General features: G+C 52.4%; 2 protein-coding genes across 8 annotated transcripts; both read left to right on the plus strand.

Moving 5' to 3' along the window:
- Positions 1–799: 799 nt before the first annotated feature.
- Positions 800–11,845, plus strand: TTLL13 (tubulin tyrosine ligase like 13). Of its 7 annotated transcripts, none has more exons than XM_035130458.3 (16): positions 800–996; positions 2,991–3,290; positions 3,553–3,593; positions 3,959–4,077; positions 4,933–5,063; positions 5,277–5,433; positions 5,614–5,757; positions 6,114–6,199; positions 6,663–6,888; positions 7,801–7,985; positions 8,489–8,677; positions 8,796–8,967; positions 9,665–9,865; positions 10,306–10,672; positions 11,044–11,281; positions 11,389–11,845. In XM_035130458.3, exons 2-16 carry the CDS (start codon positions 3,004–3,006, stop codon positions 11,399–11,401), a joined length of 2,556 nt encoding a protein of 851 aa, XP_034986349.3. In that variant the 5' UTR covers positions 800–996; positions 2,991–3,003; the 3' UTR covers positions 11,402–11,845. The 7 variants fall into 7 exon arrangements, 6 of the variants coding, with proteins under 6 accessions (XP_034986349.3, XP_060138468.2, XP_088513597.1 ...); XR_015946940.1 differs by having other exon boundaries at positions 854–996; positions 10,382–10,672; XM_060282487.2 differs by having other exon boundaries at positions 918–996; positions 3,522–3,593.
- Positions 11,846–13,316: 1,471 nt separating this feature from the next.
- Positions 13,317–16,372, plus strand: NGRN (neugrin, neurite outgrowth associated). Its single transcript, XM_035130463.3, has 3 exons — positions 13,317–13,564; positions 13,654–13,764; positions 13,952–16,372. Exons 1-3 carry the CDS (start codon positions 13,449–13,451, stop codon positions 14,454–14,456), a joined length of 732 nt encoding a protein of 243 aa, XP_034986354.1. The 5' UTR covers positions 13,317–13,448; the 3' UTR covers positions 14,457–16,372.
- The last annotated feature ends 1,193 nt before the right edge of the window (positions 16,373–17,565 follow it).

Consider the following 17,565-nt stretch of genomic DNA (forward strand, 5'->3'; position numbering starts at 1 on the left):
TCACCCATTTCCACCACCCTTCTGAGTGATCCCCCCTCCCCATCCCCACCCCTCCCCACCCCTTCTCTACATAAGTGCCTGGAAACTTCCATTTCACTGTATCTGAAGAAGTGTGCATGCACACGAAAGCTCATACCAAAATAAAAACTTAGTTGGTCTTTAAGGTGCTACTGAAGGAATTTTTTTATTTTACTTCGATCCAGACCAACACGGCTACCTACCTGTAACAAGAGTTCTGGATAACTCTAAAGCTTGCACACTTTGGCATGATAAAGGTGATTTCGGCTTCTTTCAGGGCCAGCTTTTTATTTTACATCTATCTATTTATTTAATTTTATTTATTTATTTATTTAATTAATTTAATTTATTAATTAATAAATCTATTTATTTATTTATTTATTTAAAACAAGGTCAAGCAATGTCCAGATAAACACAAGGGAAGAAGAGAGGAGAGAGAATTGGCTTTCTAAAGCGATCACTGAAGAAGTGTGCATGCACACGAAAGCTCATACCAAAATAAAAAACTTAGTTGGTCTTTAAGGTGCTACTGAAGGAATTTTTTCTATTTTAAAGCGGTCACAGGCAGCGAGGACTGAACTGGAATCTTCCCGACCGGATATCCTCTTCCTCTCTCTCTCCCCACTGCCATGTCAGGGAAGAGACGTCCAATAGGAATGAGCAAATCCGAGACGCGCGGCTTGACGGTCCATGTAAATCGAATTACAACGCGGGCCAACGGCGAGCGAGATCCTGTTTTGCGTCACAAAGAGCAGGTCGCCAGGCGATGACGAAATGCGGAAGCGCAGTGGGAAGGAAGCGGCGCTCCATCCTTCGAACCACCCTTTATGGTTGTGGCGCTTCGCCCCACCCCTTCGTCCGCGTCCGCCCGAGGGGGCGGGGCCCGCTGTCGGCATGGTGACCGCGTCAGGGCCCGAGGCAGCCCGAGGCCCAGGCGCCGCCGCCGCCGCCGCCGCCCCAGGGAAAGCCGCGGGGCCGGTAAGGAGCCGCCAGGAGGAATGAGTGGCGGTGGGGCGAAAGAGCCCCCAGGCCCGCCGGTGGCGGCGCAGCCCTGGGGTTTCCCCCGGGCGGGCCCGGGAAGCCTCGAAGGTGCACCGCCGACCCCTCTCCCCCCCCCGGTGACGCCTCTCGTCCCAGCAGAAGAGGGCCGCCGAGGACCCGCCTCCTCGCAGGGTGAACCTGAGGCCGCTTTAGTGCTGTCCTACACGCCGAGTCAGTGTGTGGATGTGAATCGGTCTGGCCCCAAAGCAACCCCGGCCAGCCTGGCGCCTTGGAGCCCAGAACCGCAGCCAGAACTAATAAGTCCTCGTAGGCCCAAACACCTGGAAGGCGGCGTCAGGCTGGCTAAGGCTGCCAAAGATGGGGTCGCTGGTACCCTGCGGGTGTAGCTGGGAACAGCTCCCACCCGCCTACCCTTCCTGGCTCTTGGCTTACCTCCGCCTGCTGGTATTTGTGGAGCAGCATCTAGAGGGCTACATAAGATCCCCTGCCCCTCCTCTCCCCCAAGATCCGCTTCCCCAGAGCTTCTCCCTGTGGCACATCTCCCTTCCCCTTTTGCAGACATGCAGGTCACTTGCGTATGGGTTCCTCTCCCAGAGTCTGTCTTCCCCTATCTGGTGCCCTACAGACTGTTTTATGACTTCCATAATCCCTGACCATTGACCATACTGGTTGGAGCTGATGGGAGTTGTCATCCAAGACATTTTGGAGGGTGGCCAGTTGGAGAAGACTGCCTTAATGCCTTCTTTCTCTCCCCCCCCCCAGCTTTTGCAAGGAGAGCAAGTTGTGCTGAAATTGGAAGTGCAGAGTTGGCTACAGAAACAATATTTTAATTCTTTGGTTCTGTTCTTTTCGTTTTGTTACTATCATTTACTTTTGTTTAAGATGACTATTGTAAACAACCCTGTGATCCTGACAGCCTAGAAATATAGTAAATAAACAATGAATAATATACTAGTACAGTAGTGCTCAATCCGTGATCAATACTGCTAAGGCCAGCACAAATTTGTGCCACTCCCTGCCACACTTTGCTGTGGGGTCTGGCTGTCCAACCTCTCCAAGCTGCCCTCTCCCTGGCCCCTTTTCATTCAGTGTCTCTGGATGTCCCAGTCTTCAGGCAGGGCACCTCCTTTGTCTTTGGCTGCTAAACTGCATAATCCAAGCCTCTCCAGTAATTCGTGGGATATGTGCTCTGCTGGTAAACTCAATCAACTGCAAGTAAAATGAGGATTTAGAAAGGCTTCAGTTTTAGAATCTGGAGAGTTACTGCCAGTCAGAGCGTGTATTAATATGAAAGTGGACCTGCCATTCTGATTCATTATGAGGTATTTTTGCTGGAAGTTTTAGAGGAAGGGGAGATGTCCTAGGTGGCTGAAGAGACTTGGAAGAAACCCACAAAGATGGAGCTGCCATTTTAAAATTTACCTATACCCCACATTGGGACGCGGGTGGTGCTGTGGTATAAACCACAGAGCCTAGGGCTTGCCGATCAGAAGGTCTGGGATTCAAATCCCCGCAACGGGGTGAGCTCCCTAGCAGTTTGAAAGCATGTAAAAGTGCAAGTGGATAAATACGGTAGGTACTGCTCCAGTGGGAAGGTAAACAGAGTTTCCGTGCGCTGCTCTGGTTCGCCAGAAGTGGCTTAGTCATGCTGGGCACATGACCTGGAAGCTGTACACCGGCTCCCTCAGGCAATAAAGCGAGATGAGCGCCGCAACCCCTGAGTCGTCCACGACTGGACCTAACAGTCAAGGGTCCCTTTACTGTACCTTTATACCCCACATTCAGGAACATCCCTGGGCAGCTTACGAATAATTAACATTCCAGTAAAACAAAAGCATTAAAATACCACAATACAAAGGAGCATTATAAAGAAGATAAGTTTGCTTTGGATGTCATTATCAGTAGCTAGTAAGAAATGTCAGAGTGGCAGGATCTGCTGACAACCCTTCTTCTCTGTGCTCTTTTGTAAGAGTGTCTGAGAGAATGAAGATCAATACAGACGAAAGTAGTGAGTCTGAGAATGAAACTGATGAAGACGAAGATGAGGATGACGAAGGGGCCCTGTCAGATGAGTCTGCCAATGAATGCCTTAAGAGGCTTGATGCAGAAAACAAGGACAAGCAGCGAACCCAGGGCCAAGGGTACAAAGGCACTAGGCCACCAGGGGAGAAGAATGACCAGCCGAGTGTCTCCCTGATCGATTTGGAGGAGCAACTGGCAGAAGAATGTGAGCTGGAAGAGACAACGAGGAGGAAGAAGAAGAAACACAGGTGGGCCACTTCTGGGTTTCCCCCTTGTGAATCTCTTCAGGGCAAGCTGTGCAGTTTCCATTCACACTTAGGAGTGCAGACACCACCGCTGTTGGAATCCCACAGTTCTTTACTTTGGCCCCCCAAGTCATTGTGTTCTGTGCCCCAAGGGTCAAGGCCTGGTGGGTTGGCCCCATGTTTCCATAGGCATTTCCCCTCCCAGCTTGTCAGCTCAAGGTTTGCTCTCCCCAGCTGCTGAGCCACTGTTCCATCTCAATTCCAGGCTGCTGTCCATCAACCTCGCCAGCTGCAAATATGAGAGTGGTAAGTTAGGGTTGCTTCTTGGTGGCTTTCTCCTGTACCCTGAGAGCATCATCACATGGGCCCTGGTTATTGCTTGGTCTCCTGAATTGGCTTTATGCCACTCACGGGAAGGAACCAACAGCAGTCAGGGTGACTCCAGGCTGCTTCTGAATTGGTTGGGCTAGGGGATCTGTGAGGCACCTGCATTAGGATAGAAGTTCCCAGGGTCATTTTTGTTTTGGAGGGTTGCTTCCCCCCTCCCCCGCGCCCGCCAGAGGGGTGACTCCTGCTGTTCAGATGGTTGCTGCGCTCCCACTGCCACATGCAAGATCCAGAGGGGTTCCAGTGCCTCTTGGATCCATGTGGCACTCTTTCTTTTGCTGCAGTTAGGCGTGCTGCTCGACGCTGTGGTTTGAAAGAAGTGGGGGAGGACGAGGAGTGGACCGTTTGCTGGACTGACTGCTCGGTCTCCCTGGAGCGTGTCATGGAAATGAAGAGGTTTCAGGTAGCTGGAGCAGAGCCAGAAGGGAGGGAGCTGTGGCTGGCAGGCAGGTTGGAGTCGGGAAGGGAGATAGCTAGTCTCTGACATGTCACAGCACTTTTGATCTCAGGCAGTTCTGGGATTTGAGTGGCTTGTGCCCCTCTGCTGGGGCAAGCCCCTGGTGTCAATCAGCACATTTGTCCATGGACATAGCCAGGATGTTTGTTAGTGGGAGCAGAACTTCAGTTGGCTACTGATTTTTATTGATGGGGGGGGGCAACTGCCCATGCATCTGTCCGATTAAGCTCTGGCTCTTCCATGGCTTTGCCACTACCAGGAGGGCATGTCTGTGTGCACTCCACTGCCTTGCTCTGATCCAAATTATCACAAGGAGAGGGTGGTGGGCAAGGTCTGGCTGCAACCCCTTCTAGACAGACACTGCTTAGCCACAAATTAGACTACCAATGGCAAAGCATTGTTAGACGGGCTCCCTTTACTTGCAACCTTTGCTTGGTACAGCAGCTAGATTGTCAACATTTATGTTGTGAACTGTCCTGAGATCTTCAGATGGAGGGTGACATATAGATTTAATAAATAAATAAAAATAAACCAACCACTTGCAAAATATCCTGCCATCTGCATCTGCTGCACTGGTTCCTGTGTATTTCTGAGTTCAATTCAAAGTGTTGGTTTTTATGATTGATTGTACTCAGTTTTAATATGGAAGCTTTCTAGGGAATCCTACAAGAAAATTCCCCAGGCAGTTTCTACATTAAAATGGATATTGGAAGGTGGTGTAAAAAATACCCTAAATAAACAGCAACACTCCTTTCCAGAGGTGCTGGTGATTCTCTTCCTCTGTCCCTGCTCTATTTTCAGAAAATCAACCACTTCCCAGGCATGGCAGAGATCTGCCGCAAGGACCTGCTTGCCCGCAACCTCAACCGCATGCTTAAGCTCTTTCCCAAGGAGTACAGCATCTTCCCACGCACCTGGTGCCTGCCAGCTGAGTGAGTGAGGGGACTCTGATCCAAGTAGTGGTGCTGGGGGAAGGGCAAGCAGTGGGCCACTGTCGAGGAGGGGCTTCTATCACTTAGTCACCCTATGCCAGTTCTGGAGCACACACATGCACCCTCATGCACCAAGAACAATTCCTGCCACTGGCTTGAGGACACCCTTTATGGAATCTCCCATATGCCAGCTTTTGTGTTGTCCCTTTATAGCTATGGGGACTTCCAAGCCTATGGGCGCATGAGAAAGAACAGAACTTACATCTGCAAGCCAGATAGCGGCTGCCAAGGACGGGGCATCTTCATCACACGCAATCCCAAGGAGATCAAGCACGGCGAGCACATGATCTGCCAGCAGTACATTGCCAAGGTGGGCCTGGTGGACACCGAGAGAGAATTGCCTCCCTTTGCCTAAATGCACAACTCCTGCCCTCTTAGCATAGCTGGTTGAGAAAGCTGGCCTTGCCTGGGGATATTTGGTGCAAGACTCCTGAGCTTACTGGCTGTCTGCCCCTGACCATCAATCACAGACCCACCCCTCTCTCTGCAGCCCTTCCTCATTGATGGCTTCAAGTTTGACATGCGCATCTACGTCCTGGTCACCTCCTGCGACCCATTGAAGATCTTTGTCTATGAGGAGGGGCTCGCCCGCTTTGCCACCATGAGGTACATCGAGCCCAGCAGCAGCAACCTGGTAAAGAAGGGATGTTTCCCAGGAACTGGCATTTGCTTTGTAGAATAATAAGTTGTTGTGGTGCCTGATGTGATTTCTGGGAGCTCTCCAAGAGGGGGTGGATGGATGTAGTGTCCCTGTGGCACTTTGCAAGTGAAAGGTCAACCCAGATCAATGGAGTCTTGCTTGAGAGATGCTGTTAGGAAAATGAACTGCCCTCCTTGCATCCCATGACAGACAGCACTGAGACATGTGGGCAAGAGGGTTCTGGCGCTGCTCAGGCAGGACTGATGAATGCTGTTGGTCCAGGGAACCTAGGCAGGAAGGGAACAGCCTCCAGGTGCGGACAGTAAACCCTTCCACTTTCTCTCTTGCAGGAAGACATATGTATGCACCTGACCAACTACGCCATCAACAAGCATAACGAGAACTTTGTGCGTGATGACAATACAGGCAGCAAGAGGTATTTTCCTTGCCAAGCCCCCTGCAGGAGCAGAGCTGGGCCTTCTGCTTGGGGGCAGCTACCTTCTGCTAAAGTGACTGCTTAGATGGGCAGAGGCAGCTGGAAGCAATGCAAGCTGGAAGGACAGTGCAGGGTGGGGGACAATGTACGGGTTCAGGTTTCCTCTTAGCCAGAAACTTAATCCAAGACCATCAGTATTATGGAGGAGGAGTAGAGGGGACATATTTTTTATGGAGAAGATCCCATGTTCAATCTCTGGTAGCATCTCCAACTAAAAAAAATGGCTGAAAGCGGGAAGGGTCTTAATGCTTGTTTGGAAATATGCCCTGCCAAAAGGAGACTGTCCTGATATTCTTGCTAAGCCCCTTTCTTTGTGGTTGTGGGGATCAGGGTTTGGGGTTTGGCCACCCTCAGGAGCAGAGTCTGGCCTTGACATCCCTGCAGCCCATTTTCCTCCCCATAGGAAGCTGTCCACGCTGAACAGCTGGATGCGGGAGCACAGCTATGACACGGCCGAGCTGTGGCGGGACATTGAGGACATCATCATCAAGACCCTCATTGCTGCCCACCCAGTGCTGAAGCACAATTACCGCACCTGCTTCCCCAATCACATATCAGGCTGCGCTTGCTTTGAGATCCTAGGCTTCGACATCCTCCTGGACAGGAAGCTCAAGCCTTGGCTCTTGGAGGTACGTGGGGTGCTGTTGTCCTTCTGAAGCAGAATTCCCAATGGCAGCCTGCACTACTTCTCTTCAGCAAGACCCTTCAATCTCTGCAATTCAATGATTCTAATCCCAGGAACACTCTCAGACCTCTCTTCAACACTCTTTTGTTCTCGATCCCAACAAAGTCTGGGAAGAGTCTCAACCTCTTCCTCAATAGTTCCTTCTCCCCGATCCAGCTAGTCTCCAACACTCAGTGGTAGATGGTAGATACAAGTAAGTCCCAGGTTCAATCCAAGTAGGGTTGAGAGAGAGAGACTCCTCTCTCCTGTCTGAAACCCTGGAGAGCTGCTGCCAGTCAGTGTAGACAATATTGAGTTAGATGGACAAAGGGTCTGACTGGGTATAAGGCAGCTTCCTTTGTTCCTATGTCTACTCTTTTGTATCTTGAAAGAAGCAGGAAAGATGTCTAAATACCTTGGAAGTCAGAGGTGAGGTGGGGTGGGTATCTTCAGACAATAGTAACACAAACTGGCACATGAAACTGAGTCAGAATGCTTCCAGATCTGAATTAAAATTGTCAATCCTGATTGGCTGCAAATGTCAAACTTCTCCCCACACCCTCCAAGGTATGCCATCCTGTTGTTCATTCCCAGTCGAGCCACTTCAGGCCCCTGGGGAACACGTTCCGTCTCCCTGAAACACCCATGTGATCCTGACTGCTCCAGTGTTTTACTACACGCTACCTAACTAGCTGCAACTGTATACAAAAAACTGCAAACTCTTTCTTGAGAAAAACTAAGCATCAGAATAGATACCTCTGTCCTGAAGGAGTGGAGGTCCCGAAGTCTCATGGGCCAAACCAGATCCCAGAGTGGCTACCTTGTAAGAAGCTGCATGTAAAACCCAGGCCATTCTCCATTGCTCTTTCCCCTCCAGGTCAACCACTCCCCCAGCTTCACCACTGACTCCCGCCTGGACCGTGAAGTGAAGGATGCCCTGCTCTGCGATGCCATCAACCTTATCAACCTGCGTGCTTGTGACAAGAAGAAGGTGCTAGAAGAGGACAAGCGGCGGGTGAAGGAGCGCCTCCTCCAAGCCCACCAGCCGCCCCGAGAAGCCAGGTAACCCTGGGAGGGGCCCAGCCTGACTGTGGCTGTACTAAGTGCCTCCCTTGTCCTGGCCATGCTGCCTCCTTCTCCCCCAGAAGCAGCTTTTCCTGGCTTTGCCTTCAGAGACGCCCAACACCCAGTCCCCACAGCCTTGTCAGGTTGCATGTTAGCCTCCAACCACCATGAGGGAGGGGAGAAAATGGAGCAAGGTGCTAATCAGATGGGTTTGCGTTTATTTCTCTGGCCGTGTAATGGGCCATGAGGCAGTGCAGGAGTCCTGGGTCCTGGCATGTGGGTCATTGGTTGCCTTGGCAGAAGCTGTGCAACACCCCATGCAGACAAGGTGGGGGAGCAGGGGGGAAGAGAGGGAGGAAAATGGCTTGGGTACCAGTGACAGGGGAGGCCAAGGGGGGGGGGACTCAGAGGACAGCAGTGCCCATTAGTCTCTCCCTCCCCGGCAGAACCTAGGATTTCTCTACTGCCGGGGCCCCAGCCTGAACTCTCTCGATCTGCAGGCGGGAGCAGTTGGAGAGCAGTCAGGCCGCCTGGCTGGCCCAGGCCGAGAAGTACGAGAGCAGCCACCTGGGTGGCTACCGAAAGATCTTCCCATCGCGGGGCACAGAGAAGTACACCCCTTTCTTCAAGCACAGTGGATCCCTCTTCCAAGAGACCGTGGCCTCCAAGGCAAGGGAAGAGTGTGCCAGGTAGGGCAAGCGGAAGCCGTTCCTCACAGGGCAGGCTGAGCCAGGCCTAGTCCTTGCATGCAAAAGGACATGCAAAAGGATGACATACCGACACGCAGTGTCTTGTGTCTTCTGTCAGGCAACAGCTGGAGGAGATTCGCCAGAAGCAGGAGCAGAGGGAGAGCACAGCTGCGAAGAAGAAGAGGGACGTGAAGGAGAACTTGCAGGGGGAATCAGCAGGGGAGAAGGGGAAGGGCAAGCCAGCCCTCACTCGCATAGCCTACAGCCACAGCAAGACCTGGAACCCAAAGGTACCTCATGGGGGAGTGAGGAGCAGCTCTTGAGTCCCTCCCTCTTCTAACACCAGGGAGGAGGAAGGACTTTCAAGGCCAGCTGCTGCACCTCGAGACGGAACTATTCTACTTTAAGAGCCTGGTGAATGTTTCTTTTTAAAAACTTGGGTGGTTAAAATCTTCTGCCTGCCCCAGGGAGAGGTGAGGGATCTCATAGACCCACCCCAGCCTCCCTGCCCCTTTCCATAGCTATTGCCCACATATATTCAGCTATAAATGCAAGCAGCCTCTTTTTGCTGGAACTGAGTTTGCAGTTCTGAGGGAGCCAGTGGCTTTCCACATGCAATGCAATCGCAGAAGGGTCCTTTTTTGCCTTTTGGCAACTTGGAGCTTGAAAGAGCCTGAGTCCTGCCAGACCTGGTGATAAGGGTGGGCCTTGTGCTTTGTCTGGCATGGCTGCAGAGGAGCTGGCCAGAGGGCTCTGTGGGATACAAGCTGCAGGGCAAAACAATATCTGGGGGCTAAAGCTGGAACACAACATCATCAGTCTTGGCCTTACAGAATTAGATCTGGTTTTGCTTCTTATGTGGAGGAGCAGGTGTGTTGTTTTGTTTTCTGTAAGCTGCTTGTTGAGCTGTTAAGGATCTAAATGCCGGTATCTAAAATGAGCCCAGCTCCTCTTCTCAATTCTGACCCAGGCTGCCTTCTTCTCTAGATGTCCTCCATACCATATGACAGCATGACCCCCCAGGCCATCGTGGAGGAAGAGGAAGTGGAGAGGGTCAAAGCCCTCTTACGGAGGGAGAACCTCATCCGAGGGCTGGGCATTGTCGACCAGCTGACACGCCTGCTCCGCAACACGGAACCCAAGCCTGTGGAGGTCCAGAGGCCACATATTAACATCTCAGAAAGCCAGGTACGCAGGTGCTGTTTCCACACCCCAAGACCCACACTGGATGGAAAGTCTTGGAGGAGATTTCTCTCTAGCAAAGGAGGAGGGTTGGAACAAACATTGTTCCCTAGCTCTGGAGGGAGCTGGGTTCCTGCTCCTGCCATGCAATCAGCCTGCCTTGCTCTCCGGCTTTGTTCTCTGTCTGCAAAGCAGAAATCCTTCTGGCTAGTATCAAAGGGCCAACTGTTGTGCCTTACCAAGGCTACGGAAATGTTTAATGGCTGGTTTGGGGGAACATGACCAATGGGGAGTGGATGCCTGCCATTCCCTTTGGCTGTGCTATCTGGGTCTTTGTAAAGAAGCGGTCAGTGTGGGAGGGGGACACCTCAAAACCTGGCAGCAGCCACAGGTGACTCCTGTAAGGTCCCCTATCCAAGCCTCACCCTGCTGCTTTTTTCTTCCAGCCTCACTTTCTCCAGGATCTGTTTAATAACCGAGAGCCCCAGAATCTGATGACCCTCGTCCCCCTCTCCCTCCTAGGGGGCTCCGTCCAGGAGCTGGGCCAGCAGATCATGCAGCAGCATCCCACAACCCGTGTCCAACTACTGGGAAACCAAGGATTCATCCCAACCATTTTGGGCGCCCTGTCGGGCCTGGGCCAGTCTTCCCATGAGTCCTGCTCCACACACTTCAAGCCACAGCTCCACATCCAGCCCCCCAAGAACATGAACTGGTTGGGTACAGCCATGGTGGGCGAGCCGGGTTCTCTGGCCCGGATGCTGAAGGCAGGAGGGCGCCGGTTTGGCAGCGCCAAGAACAAGCTGGAAGTTGGTGAGTATTGCGGGTGAGAGCCTTGTGGTCCTCTGGTGCTGCCCCAGTTGCTCCATGACTACTGCCAGCAGCAGCAGGAGGGTTGAGACACCAGGAAATGTAACCTTTCCCTGTCTGCGTGCTCAGGAACCCCAAGACTCGGGAACAGGGGCAACATGAGGGCCACAGCCTGCAGTGGAGACAGGGCAAGCAAGTATCCTGGCAGGTGTGTCCAGCAGTGGTGCCAAGGGGCAGCCAGACCACTGAGGAGCAGGGAGCACAGGCGGTCTTCTTCAGCACCACCACCACCTCCTCCTCCCTCCCCCAGCATCTTGCTTGCCCTACGGGCATGGAGCCCGGCCACCCATGCCTCTCTCCTCCTCCTCTTTCAGGCAGCCCTGCAAGCAAGCGGCCCCTGTACATGAGCTCCGGTTCCCTGAGCTACCTGTCGCACGGTGGCAAAGCTACCAGCCACATGTACAGCAGCTTTCCCTTCCCCTCTGCGGCAGCTCCACTAAACCGCGCTGACCTGCACGGACTGGCCATCAATTCTGCGTCTGCCCCGCTCATCCGGCGCACCAGCCCACACCGCTCCAGCAACATGGCCACTCTGCATCTCAACCAGTCCAGGTAACCTCCTCATCCTAGGCCCGCTCAGGCAGCAGCAGGATGGACCCTGCTAAGAAGGTCCTCCAGCCAAACTTCCTCATGATCTCCTTGTCTTTCTCCTCCCCCAGGAAAGGCACTTGACTTGACCTCTTGGCAGAACAGCAATCCAGGAGCCAGAAGAGCTGGGGGACTTCGCTGCTGCGGCCTGTGCCAAGAGGGGCAGTAGAGGAGGTGAAGCCCCTGCCCTGTGGAGGCAGTGGCAGCAGCAGCAGCAGTGGCCTGGTGCCATGGCCCTGGGCATAACACATCCACCCCAGCCAGGCAGTCGTCCAGGAGCCCCTTGCCAACCTACTCCTCCATGCCAAAATCATTTCCCCCTTTCCCCACTCCAAAGCAGCAGCAACAAATTCTAAGAACAGTATTAGGCACCTTCGGCCATGCCCCCCTTCCTCCATGCCAACTCCCCTGTCACCAATGCCAGTCACCCTGCCAAAGGCCAGGTCCCAATCCTGAAGAGCACTATGGGCTGGGAACGGAGTTTCTTTTGTAGCCGACTTTGTATTAAAGTTTTATACGGTTATACAATATGGGGTCTCTCTCTCTCTCTCTCCTTTGACTTGCAAAGCACATCATCTTGTTCTCCCAGCAGCTACCCTCCTTGCTGGGAGCAGGAACAGGGATTTCTTTACCCCCAAAAGTTTTTATCCCTCTACCATAGCACTAGAGCTTGCAGACACCCAATGAAGCTGAATGTTGGAAGATTCAGGACAGATAAAAGGATGTCCAGCACACAGTGCAGAGTTAAAACTATGGAACTCCCTCCCACAGGAAGCACTGATGGCCACTGAGTTTGATGTTTAAAAGAGGATTAGACAAATTCATGGAGGAGAGGACTATCGATGGCTACTAGCCACAGTGCCTATGCTCGGCAGCCATAGTTGGAGGCAGCAATGCTTCTGAATAGCAACTGCTGAAACCACAGGAGGGGAGAGGGCTCTTGAGCTCAGATCCAGCTTGCAGGTTTACCATGAAGGCATCTATTTGGCCACTGTGGGAACAGGATGGTGGATAGATCCAGCAAGCTCTTCAAAGAGGCAGAGGAATACAAAGAGTTAATTGTTCTTTGCCCTTCATTATACTTGAATTTCAGTGAAAGGAATGCAAAGGGGGCCATGGGTATAGGCAGGGGAGCAGCTGCCCCCTAAATCAAGTAAATAAATAAAAATACTTAGCTAACTAACCAATCGTATCGCAGATAGCTCAGTTCTGCCCCCCCCCAAATAAATCCTGGCTATGTTCATGGATGGGGGCTCTACTATTTACTGCTAGGCAAACTGCGGCAGACCCTACCCCATCCAGGACTGGCCTCCTGAGTGGGATGAAAAGCGTATGCCTCCGGGTCCACAAAGTTTACAGGGGAAAATGGGATGGACCTTATTTTAGGGGTACAGTATCCAGTTTGCATGCAGCAAGTCCTAGGTATATTCAGTGAAAGACTCTCCTGAAGAGTACTGTGTCCAGTTCTGGGCACCACAGTTCAAGAAGGATAATGACAAGCTGGAAACGATGCCTTATGATGAGGAACGGCTTAGGGAGCTGGGTATGTTTAGCCTGGAGAAGAGAAGGTTAAGGGGTGATATGATAGCCATGTTAAAATATATAAAAGGATGTCACATAGAGGAGGGAGAAAGGTTGTTTTCTGCTGCTCCAGAGAAGCGGACACGGAGCAATGGATTCAAACTACAAGAAAAGATTCCACCTAAACATGAGGAAGAACTTCCTGACAATAAGAGCTGTTTGACAGTGGAATTTGCTACCAAGGAGTGTGGTGGAGTCTCCTTCTTTGGAGGTCTTTAAGCAGAGGCTTGACAGGCATATGTCAAGAATGCTTTGGTGGTGTTTCCTGCTTGGCAGGGGGTTGGACTGGATGGCCCTTGTGGTCTCTTCCAACTCTATGATTCTATGATTCTAACAGCCGCTGCCAGTCTGTGTAGACAACACTGAGCTACAGGGATTCCGCATCAGGCCATTACCTCCGAGGCGCGCTTTTCCTACTGAAACTGAGATGGGCTAAGCTCGGCCTCAGTCGCGCCGGTTCCGGATTGCGCCCTCCCTCCGGAAGTGCCCGCTCCGCCCCCATGTACTCCTGGGCGGCTCTGCCTCGCCAGTCTCTTTCCTCTGAGCGACAATGGCCGGGTCTGGGCGCTTCGTGGGTCTGCGGCGGGTGGCTGCTCGGCTGGCGGCGAGAGAGGCAGAAGGCAAACTGCCCGAGGAGCAGCCGGAGGTGGAGCAGGAGGTGGAGAGGTAGGGCCCGATCTCCCGAAAGCTTCCCTCCCTGGCCCAGGAGCCCCCCTGCCCGAGACGCTCATTCTCTCTCTCTCTTCCCCCGACAGGTTGCTGCAGCGCCAGGAGAAGGCGATCCGCCTGCGCAAAATCCAGAGGCTAATGGAACCGCGCGGCCCCCCCGAGCGCACCCTGACCCGCCAGGCCATGGAGCAGATCCGGTAAGAACGGAGGCAAGGGAGGTCGACCGCGGAGAAGGTGGCGGCGCCGGCGGCGGAGAAAGAGGAAGGGGAGCCCCGACGGCAGCTCGCGACGAGCCGCGTCTCTCTCTCTCTCCGCCCCAAGCGGGGCGCGGGCTACGCTTCTCCAACGCGCCTCTCTAACTTCTCTTTCTCCCTTTTGCGCCAGGTACCTGAGGCAGGAGCTGCCGGAGGAATGGCCCGTCTCCCGCCTGGCGCGGAGCTTCCAGGTGGAACCCGGGGTCATCCTTCGAGTCCTCCGGAGCAGCTTCTCTCCTCCACCGGAGCGGAGCGCCAAGCAAGACGCCAAGGTCGCCGCCAATGTGGCCTCCGCCCCCGAAAGCAGCGCCCGCCCCAGGATCGTCGTGGCCACTGAGGCCTCCGGCCATCTACTGCCCGCCCCCGGCGCTGCTACTGCGCTCTCCCGGCCAGTCGCCCCCAAGGCGGCACGTGCGGGCCCCTCTGCGCCGAAGAAGAAGCAGCAGCAACAGGAGGAAGAAGAAGACGAGGAGGGGGAAGGTCGAGGTTGGCGGGCCCCGAGCCCTGCGGAGCTGGAGGCGATGGTGGCTGAGGGCACCTGGGAATCCCAGCTGAAAGTCGTGCAGAAGGGCCGAGAGTTCTTCGACAGCGATGGGAACTTCCTCTACAGACTCCCCCAAACCCATCAGGCCTGAGGATATGGCAGTACTGGAAGGCAGGCTGGCCTCTTTTTGCATGTCAGCTAAAATGGCCACATCCAGGCCCTAAAAAGGGGGGGGGAGTCCTGTTGTGGTGGAAAGTGTTGTGGGGCCCCTCCTCATTAGAGTCAAAAGCTGGCCCTTCAGTGGACTTCCTGCTCAGATTCTGCTCCCAGGCAGCTAGGAGAACTCTGCTTCCTGCAGTACAAGGGACCACAGTTGCCTAGGCTGCTTCTTTGCTGTCTGCTCAGAGTAGAATCATCAAGCATTGAGAGGCAGACACCAGGCTTATATAAAGGGTCCTGCTGAGTTTTGCCTTTACAAGGTGCTGTGACGCAGGTGGTTAGAATTTCCCTTGGACACATGCAGGTGAGAGACTCAGAAAGAGCCATGTGGCCCTGCAGGGACTCAGTGGTAGTGACTGCAGCAACAGCAGCAAGGTCTCCCAGGCCTATGAAAACCAGTGCATGATGATAAGCCTCCATGCCTTTCTGAAAGCATTTTGGAAGGGATTAGTAGCTTGGGTTTCTTAAAGTTCCTCAGATGCCTGTTACCCCTTCTTGAGAGGAAGCCCCAGCCACCTACTATGAAAAGCATGTTGGGGAAGCTCACTTACCTTTTTAGTGTAGAAGTTGGTAGGTTGTTGTTTGGGGTTTTTTTGCAGGCATCAGAGAAGCGATTCTTAGCAAACGGCCCAGCTGTCACTCAGCCCCTCCTTACCTGCTGCCCTCCTGGTGTTCAGGACTATAATTCCCATGGCCCCAGCCAGCACAGCTGATCGGAGCTATTAGTCCAAAATATCTGTAGGGTACCAGGCTGGGCTAGCAAGGCCCTGCTTGAATGTCTGTCTCGTGGCTGATGCATGAAAGGGTGGCCCATAGGCCCAGTGCTTGGAAGTGCCTTGCCTGCCCTCTCCCTCCAATTTCTTGGAGCTGGGTGAAAGCTGTGCTTTGTCTTGAGGCCTCATTTGGGTGCCAGAATTCTCCTGCCCTGCTCCTTGGTGACAGTCTGGCCCTTCAGATCATGAAAAGAATGTTGCCTGGGCAGGATTGGTGGCAGGACACAGCACAAGGAATTAAAAGGATTTTGATGGATAAAATTCTTCTCAGCCTAATAGGAGGGATCCATATTCTGTGCTCCTATCCATGTCTGTCATGTCAAACAAGCCCAAACCATTTCATCCTGAGCATGAGGGAATTCCTGTGTGAGGAGCATGAAGTGCCTGCTGTCAGAGGGAAATGACTTTATGATCCTCTTATCAATGATTTGGGATGATCAATAAAAGTGCAAGATCTGTAGGGGAAGAGGAATGAGGAAGATGTGAGTGTATTCTTCCTTTAAAAACCTCAATTTTCTCTTTTTTGATTGTTTACAAAATGTAAAAGATTGTGCTACAGGCAGAGGGGTCTCCCGTTTGCTGGCTTGGTGGAATACTTTTAGGGGCTTCTAAAGTTGAGGTTTCAGATTTCCCATTCTAATCAATAGGAGGTGAAGCCAAGCTGGGGGGGGGTGCCCCACTACATGTCTCTTTGGTGAATGGGAAGACATGATGGTCTTTGCTTCCCTCTGCCCTCAGAGCAGAGAAGATGAGTGAGGCTGAAAACCCAGGAAAAGAAAGCAAGCATACTGGGCAAGGCTCACCTTTGTGGAATTGGCATTGCTCTTAGGAGGACTTAATGGGACTAGAAAAAATGGGATACCAATATGCTACATAAAAAGTATTTACTACTCCTGTGGCATGGAAGTGGAAGTAGGAAAATAAATTTACACTCTCCATAAGCAATAAAGATGTGAGACCCCTATTTGTAACAGTCTCAGCTCAAAAGTTTTTTCTGTTATCCTAGCGTTTCTTACAGCTTTTTCTACCCTCAAATCCTTATTTTGTAATAAAATGCTAAAATCTTTCAAGTTAATACTTCTGTTTCATTCTACAAACATGCAGTTAACTGCATTCTTATATAAAGCAGCAAGGAGGGTTCCTCCCCCTTTAATTGGGTGGGGGTTGAAGCTTTATTGCAGTCAGCCTGTGAAAGGGCTCTGCCCTTTTATTCATTTCAGTGAACTTGTGCTGCAGAACCTCCAGGTACCCTCATTGCTTTCAAGATGGGAAGGCCACCAGTTGGTAGCAGAACAGCAGCGGTTGCTTTGCATGCAGTCTCCTGTATCTCTAAAGGGAAAAGTGGCCGTCTGTTGGAGATGCTACCTGCTAGATCAGGGGTCAGCACGGTTTACCTTGCCTGGGCCAGTTCACTCCAGCGGAGATCCCTCTGCGGGTCGGATTGCGCGCTCAAATGAGCTCGCGTCTGCGATTTCCAGTGTCTGTGCAGACACGGTTTCCGGCACCGTGTAAGCGAGTCCCTGCACTGTGCCAGTTTAGTGCAGCGTGCGGGGTCTCGGACTCTCGCCAAGCGGGCTGCTCGGTTTGGGGGCTGGTTAAGCAACCCCTGTGGGCCGCTTGTGGCCCATGGGCCTTAGTTTCCCTGCCCCTGTGCTAGATGAACCTAGTCTGGTCAGTATCAGTCAGTCTTCTGTCCATCTGGTGAATAGCATGACCCAAACATACAAGCAGGGCTAGAGTTGCACACATTGCCCTGTTTCTGTGATGCCTTTGTTCGTTCTACACTTCGTAGAGAACAAAAGAACAGTGTGGCTGCAGGCTGAGTCAATAAAAGACCCATTACTGCAGATAGCCAAGACAGAGGTTTGGGGAAGACAAGCCTTTGGTGCTTTGGGGTCCAGGCCTTTTGCAGGGCATTCAAAACACCCTCAGCTGAAAGGGAATGTGGAGCAGTGGTTATGGTCCACCACAGCATTTTAAAGCCACATTTAACAACCCTGAGGCTCTAAGTATACCTGATGGTGATTGTGTTTAATGGAAATTCTGGTTTAATGTAAGTTGTGTACTTGAATTGCAATAGCAACATGGAGAGTAGGGTGATTCCCAGGTGCATAGAGAAACAGAGCTGCTTGAAGATAGGGGAACAGTTGGGGATGATTTTAATTGCAAAAATGGCCACGTGCTGCTGCAGTCAAGTTTGCACAACCCCCCTTCAATCTGCACGCCCCTTTTAAAACAACTATGCTTGGATTTCCCTGCCTAGGTCGA

The sequence above is a fragment of the Zootoca vivipara genome, chromosome 13 (assembly GCF_965207765.1).
Source record: "Zootoca vivipara chromosome 13, rZooViv2.hap1.1, whole genome shotgun sequence".
Taxonomy (NCBI): domain Eukaryota; kingdom Metazoa; phylum Chordata; class Lepidosauria; order Squamata; family Lacertidae; genus Zootoca; species Zootoca vivipara.

What these genes read in the sequence shown, in the direction of transcription:
- TTLL13 (XM_035130458.3), top strand. Translation starts at nt 3,004, where the DNA reads ATGAAGATCAATACAGACGAAAGTAGTGAGTCTGAGAATGAAACTGAT. An exon ending in CAGCTGCAAATATGAGAGTG is followed by an intron (nt 3,594 to 3,958) that starts GTAAGTTAGGGT and finishes CTTTTGCTGCAG; the next exon opens with TTAGGCGTGCTGCTCGACGC. An exon ending in CAAGAACAAGCTGGAAGTTG is followed by an intron (nt 10,673 to 11,043) that starts GTGAGTATTGCG and finishes CTCCTCTTTCAG; the next exon opens with GCAGCCCTGCAAGCAAGCGG.
- NGRN (XM_035130463.3), top strand. Translation starts at nt 13,449, where the DNA reads ATGGCCGGGTCTGGGCGCTTCGTGGGTCTGCGGCGGGTGGCTGCTCGG. An exon ending in GTGGAGCAGGAGGTGGAGAG is followed by an intron (nt 13,565 to 13,653) that starts GTAGGGCCCGAT and finishes TTCCCCCGACAG; the next exon opens with GTTGCTGCAGCGCCAGGAGA. An exon ending in CAGGCCATGGAGCAGATCCG is followed by an intron (nt 13,765 to 13,951) that starts GTAAGAACGGAG and finishes CTTTTGCGCCAG; the next exon opens with GTACCTGAGGCAGGAGCTGC.